A 6058-nucleotide genomic window follows, 5' to 3' on the forward strand; every position below is an offset into this window, starting at 1 on the left:
CCAGCCTGAGGCTGGTACTGCCACCGGGAAGCGCGTACGTCCCCGCCTATGACCGCCACCTGCCGACCCGGCGCCCGCCGCCTCCCCGCTCCTGCGCCCCCTCTTACCTGTCGGATTACCGGGCCGCCCGTTGCAGAAACTCCCGGTCGCCCTGCTCTTCGTGCTTGGTAGCCTCCTGCTCTTCGGTGCCACGTTCACCCTCACCAGCAACGTCGTGTCGCTGGTGTCCGCCTCCAAGGAGGCCCCCCCGGCGAGCGCCACGGCCAGCGTCGCCGTCGCCGGCGGCGCCCCTCGTCTGGCCGGCCGCTCGAAGCACATCCGCCGCGGGCGCAAGCACGCCCATGGCACTCCGGCTGATGTGCCGGACGCGCGCGTCGATGCCGACATCCCGCGCCCCTCGAACCCCAACACCTGCCGCGTGCCCAAGGACCCGGTTGCCGAGCGCCGGCCGCTGCACCGGGAGAACCGCCGCCGCGTGCTCGCCGGTACATGAGCCATCTCTCGCGCGTGCCCCGCATCGGCCCGTCGACTTGCCAGGCACTTACCTGCCCCTCTCGGCCCGCTCTCCGGCAATTTGCCGCATCCGCCCCATCACCCTGCCCGCTCTTCCTCTCGCCGGCCAGCTCTCCGCGAGGCGATCAACGCCGGGCGCCCCGGGGTCCGCCCGGGTGACGTGCTCATCCTGGCCGGCTCGTCGCACCAGTACCGGTCCAACACGCAGACGGCCGTGGCCTACCGGCAGGATGCCAGCTTCCTGCACGCCACCGGCGTGCACGACGTCGCCGACGCGGTGCTCGTGGTGGCCGTCCCCTCCGGCCATGCGGAGCTCTTCTTCCCGGACCTGACCCGGCAGAACCTCATCTTCGAGGGCGGCTACGGAGACCTGGAGGACCGGGCCCGGGCGGCCGAGGTGGACGCCATCCAGGCGCGCTCCGACCTGCTGGACATTCTGGAAGACCCGGAAGGCCCGTTCAAGGCCCGGCGCGTGTATGTCATGGACTCGGCCGAGGCCCTGCTGACCGCGGTGCCGGAGCTCCGGTCCGCCAATGTGACCATCATCGATGGCGAGGATTCCTGGCGCCAGCATGAGGACGAGCATGGCGGCAACCCGGCGGCCACCCGGTCGTCCGAGTGGATCGATGCCCGGTCCGAGCTGGCCCGGTATCCGGACCTGCTGCCGGTGCAGGTGGCCGACCCGGAGGATCTGCTCGACCTGCCCACCTTCGAGCCAGTCGACCGTCTGAATGGCACCCACACCCCGCATCTGGGGAACATCGTGCGCAGCGTGCGCCTGGTCAAGTCCCCGACCGAGATTGAGCGCATCGCCTACGCGGCGGCCGTCAGCTGCGAGGCGCACAACCAGGCCATGCAGGTCCGCGCACGCCCCTCCCCCTCTCCTCGATCACCCCGATGCCCTTTTCTTCCATCCTGGCTCCCATTCGGGCTTCCTTCCCCCAATCACACGCACACACGCACACACACACACACACACACACGCGCGCGTCCCCTTTCCCGTCAGCTCAAAGGCCCTGGCGACCCTGACACAGCACAACCCCCCTCCCCTTTCGCCGTCCCGGGCAGAATGTCGCCACCAAGCGCATGCACGAGTACCATGTGGAGAGCGTCGTCAGCAAGGCCCTCGGTGTGTGCGGCCTGCGGCATCACGCCTATGAGCCAATTGTCGGTGCTGGTGACAACGGCGCCATCCTGCACTATGTGGCCAACTCCGACTCCCTGGAGGAGGGGGATCTCCTGGTGCTGGATGCGGCGGGCGAGCACCGCGGCTACGCCGCCGACCTGACCCGGACCTTCCCGGTGTCCGGCAAGTTCACTCCCATTCAGCGCGAGGTGTATGACATCGTGCTGGAGGCCCAGCTTGAGGCCGTCGCCGCCTCGCGCCCGGGGATCACCTTTGCTGCCCTTGGCCGGATGACTCGCCAGACCCTCACGCGCCTCCTGCTGGAGGCGGGCTACCTGCAGAATGGCACCGTCGAGGAGCTCATGCAGCTGGACATCATCAGGTACATGGCGACCCGCCCTGGGGTGGGGATGCCCGCCTGTGGCATCTGGCTGGCTGGCTGGCTGGCAGGTAGGCAATGCCTCCTGCCCCCATCTGTGTGCTCATGCTCACCTGTCCGCCCTGCCTCTGACACCTCTGACCTTCTTACTCGTCTTTCTGCCTCCCCATTCGCACGAACGCGCACCGGCACACACACACACACACACACACACACACACAGCACCTTCCTCCCTCACGGCCTCGGCCACTCAATCGGCCTGGATGTGCACGACCCGCAGCCGCGCGACTGGACCCTGGCCCCTGGCCACGTGCTGACCATCGAGCCTGGCCTGTACTTCATCGACTTCCTGCTGGAGGAGGCCCGCACCCACCCGAGCCGCAGCAAGTACTACAACTTCGACAAGATCGACCAGATCCGCGGGGGCATCCGCATCGAGGATGTCGTCGTGGTGCAGCCGCTTCTGTCTTCCGGGGCTACCCAGCCCCCGGTTGTGCTCACCTCCACCTCTCCGAAGTTCGCCGACGACATCGAGAAGCTGATGGCCGAGTAAGCCGACCCGCAGCGGCATCCGCACCTGGCGCGCCAATGCCGCCGGCCGCTTGGTACAGCAGCAGCAGCAACAGCAGCAGCAGCAGCAGCAGCAGCAGCAAGTGCGCGGGGAGGCGGCCCACCCTTGTCTTCCTCTTCCCCCTTTTCTTTTGTTGCGCAGCGCGTCCTCTCACGGATTGCGAGCGGACGGCAAAGGGAAAAGAAAAAACACACCCCTCCCCCCCAGAGAGCTCCCCACCATACACTGGCCCCAACCCCCACGGTGTGACACAGAGACAGGAGGGCCGGGCGGCCCGGCCCCCCGGGCAGGGCCGGGGGGAGAAAAATGGCAGAGGGGGATCGTCTATTGGGTGGGATAGGGATGGCAGATAGAGATCTGGAGGGGGGGGGGGAGAGAGAAAAACAAAGAAAGAAAGAGGCATACATGCGCGGACAGAGAGAAATAGAGCACAGGGAGCGGCAGGGAGAGGGCGGCCGAGTCACATTCACGACACACACACACACAGCCACTCGCCGAGGGGAGGAGGTGTGCACAGGTCTCTCCTTCGCACTCGCACGCATTTACTCGGTCATCTTGATCTCACCAGCGGCACGGCGCTTGTTGAAGTCCGCCACCAGGGCCTCCTGCTCGTTGGGCAGAACCGGCGCATGCCGGGTGTACTCCATGGTGAACTCGCCCTTGCCCTCGGACATGGAGCGCAGATCGGTCGAGAAGCCGAACATGACATTGAGCGGCACCTCGGCGGTGATGATGCACTGCTGGTACATGTTGATCTCGGTGCCGAGAATGATACCACGGCGGCGGTTCAGCTCGCCCATGGCCGACCCCTGGAACTCCTGCGGCACGGTGATGTCCACGCGCATGATGGGCTCCATGATGATGGGCCCGGCCTCGAGGAAGGTCTGCCGGAAGGCGGTCTTGGTGGCCAGACGGAAGGACAACTCGTTGGAATCGACCGCATGGTGGAGACCATCCTCCAGGACCATGCGCACACCGCTGACCGGGTTGAAGGAAAGCGGCCCCTTGTCGACGGACTCCTTGAAACCACGCTCACAAGCCGGGATGAACTGCGGCGGGATGGACCCGGCCACGACGTCGTTGAAGAACTGCGGCGCGGCGGCCATGTCCTCCGGGGTCGAGCCGATGGGCTCCATGTAGCCGATGACACGGCCGAACTGGCCGCTACCACCGGACTGCTTCTTGTGGGTGTAGTTGAAGGGCACCCGCTTGGAGATGGTCTCGCGGTAGGCCACCCGCGGCCGGCCGGTGATGCACTCGCAGTTGTACTCGCGCTTCATGCGCTCGACGTAAATCTCCAAGTGCAGCTCGCCCATGCCGCTGATGATGATCTCATTGCTGTCCGGGTCGTTGTGCATGCGGAAGGTCGGGTCTTCGCGCTGGAAGCGCTGCAGGGCCTTCATGAAGTTGGCATTGTTGCCCTTGTCCTTCGGGGCCAGGGACAGCGAGATGACCGGCTCCGGGACGAACATCGACTCCAGCGAGATCGACTCCACCGAGCTGTCGCCATTGGCCACGAAGGTGTCACCGGAAGAGCACTCCACACCGAAGAGGGCGCAAATCTCGCCGGCGCCAATCTCCTCCACGTCCTCCATCTCGTCGGAGTGCATGCGCACCAGACGCGGGACCTTGACGCGCTTGCCGCTGCGAACATTGGTCACGAAGTCACCACGGCGCAGGGTGCCCTGGTACACACGGACGTAAGTCAGCTGCCCGAAGCGACCCTCCTCCAGCTTGAAAGCCAGAGCCACGAGGGGCTTGGACGAGTCGGAGTGGAGCTCCACCTGCTGGTTGTCCTTCTTGGAGTCGACGGCGAAGTTCTGCACCTCCTTGGGGTTGGGGAGGAACCGGCAAATGGCGTCCAGCAGGGCCTGGACACCCTTGTTCTTGAAAGCGGAGCCCTGTGTGTGTGTGTGTGTGTGTGTGTGTGCGTGTGTGTGTGCGTGTGTGCGTGTGTGCGTGTGCGTGTGCGTGTGCGTGTGCGTGTGCGTGTGCGTGTGCGTGTGCGTGTGCGTGTGCGTGTGCGTGTTCGCGCGGGGATTGCGGATGGGGGGGGGGCGGAAAAAAGGAAAGAATCCCGGTCAGATGGTGAGGTGGCAAAGGGGAGCAATGACTGTGCCCCACACAGTAGGGAGAGGACAAATCCATCCGAAAAAAGTGCGCACCATCAGCACCGGGGAGAACTTGTTGGCGATGGTGGCACGGCGAATGGCGTCGTTGATGTTCTCAACGGTGATCTCCTCCTCCATGATGACCTTCTCACCGAGCTCGTCATCCACATCGGCCAGGGCCTCGATGAGAGCCTGGCGGCGGGTCTCGGCCTCCTCCTGCAGGTCGGCCGGGATCTCCTTGACCTTGACCATCTCACCGCTCTCGCCCTCAAAGTAGAGGGCACGCATGTTGATCAGGTCGACGACACCCTGCAGGTTGCCCTCCAGGCCGATGGGCATCTGAATGGCGGCCGCGTTGACGTGAAGCTTCTCGCGGACCTGGGTGATGGCGCCGAAGGGGTCGGCACCGAGACTGGACAGACGCAGCCGCCAGGCGGGTTGTTAGCTCACAACAGCGAGAAGGGGGGGGGGAACCAGAGCAGGGCGAGCACCGAGCGAGGGGGAGCTATGCACACACCGATCAAGCTTGTTGATGAAGGTCACACGGGGCACCCCGTAGCGCTTCATCTGGCGATCGACAGTGGTGGTCTGACTCTGGACACCGGACGCGGCGCACACCAGCAGGACCGCACCATCGAGGACACGCAGAGAGCGCTCCACTTCGACGGTGAAATCAACGTGACCTATGGGTGCCGGGGGGAGGGGAGGGGGGAGACAGGTTAGTGCATGTGCATGCGCGCATGCATGCGCCTCTGCGAGATGGCCACGCACCCGGAGTATCAATCAGGTTGATATTGTAGTCGCCCCAGGAGCAGTAGGTGGCGGCCGACTGAATGGTGATACCCTTCTCGCGCTCGAGATCCATGGAATCCATCTTGGCACCGACACCATCCTTGCCGCGAACCTGGACGCGGAGAAGGGAGAGAGGGAGGGAGGGGGGGGGGAGGGATCAGGCCAAAGCCCCAGCGGGGGAGGGGGGAGAACGGGCCCTCGAGCAGGACACGTACATCATGGATGGCCTTGATACGACCACTGTAGAAGAGGATGCGCTCGGAGGTGGTGGTCTTGCCGGAGTCGATATGGGCCGAAATACCGATGTTACGCATGCGGGGGATGCGGACCTACGGTGGCACGCCAGGCAGGGAGGGAACGCCAAGTCGGGAAATACATATGGCAGCAGGGTGGCAAATGAGGGTGAGCTGCGCCTGCGGGACATGCGCGCGGGGGAGGCAAGTGGCGGACAGCTGGGAGGAGGATGGAGGGACGCACCTCATCAGAGTCGGCGACGCTGGAGTACAGGCACTTCTGCACAAGGCTGGCAGTGCCCTGGAAGAGGGGAGGAAGAGGGGGAACGGGGG

The 6058-nt window shown here is 65.1% G+C and overlaps 2 protein-coding genes across 2 annotated transcripts in view; one reads left to right on the forward strand and one right to left on the reverse strand.

The window, feature by feature from the left end:
- H696_01966 (hypothetical protein) overlaps positions 1-2649 on the forward strand; it is a gene marked incomplete at its 5' end in the record, with an annotated part of 3676 nt that extends 1027 nt beyond the window's left edge. Inside the window, 5 exons of the mRNA XM_009495868.1 lie at positions 5-34; positions 137-485; positions 624-1372; positions 1582-2021; positions 2241-2649. Of these exons, the coding sequence (XP_009494143.1) occupies positions 5-34; positions 137-485; positions 624-1372; positions 1582-2021; positions 2241-2571 (1899 nt within the window). The 3' untranslated portion in view covers positions 2572-2649. The remainder of the gene's footprint in view (positions 1-4; positions 35-136; positions 486-623; positions 1373-1581; positions 2022-2240) is intronic.
- Positions 2650-2896: 247 nt separating this feature from the next.
- H696_01967 (elongation factor G) overlaps positions 2897-6058 on the reverse strand; it is a gene marked incomplete at its 5' end in the record, with an annotated part of 3824 nt that continues 662 nt past the window's right edge. Inside the window, 6 exons of the mRNA XM_009495869.1 lie at positions 2897-4490; positions 4755-5112; positions 5218-5383; positions 5472-5604; positions 5708-5821; positions 5970-6026. Of these exons, the coding sequence (XP_009494144.1) occupies positions 3132-4490; positions 4755-5112; positions 5218-5383; positions 5472-5604; positions 5708-5821; positions 5970-6026 (2187 nt within the window). The 3' untranslated portion in view covers positions 2897-3131. The remainder of the gene's footprint in view (positions 4491-4754; positions 5113-5217; positions 5384-5471; positions 5605-5707; positions 5822-5969; positions 6027-6058) is intronic.

The sequence above is a fragment of the Fonticula alba genome (genome assembly GCF_000388065.1).
Source record: "Fonticula alba strain ATCC 38817 unplaced genomic scaffold supercont2.3, whole genome shotgun sequence".
Lineage (NCBI taxonomy): Eukaryota > Rotosphaerida > Fonticulaceae > Fonticula > Fonticula alba.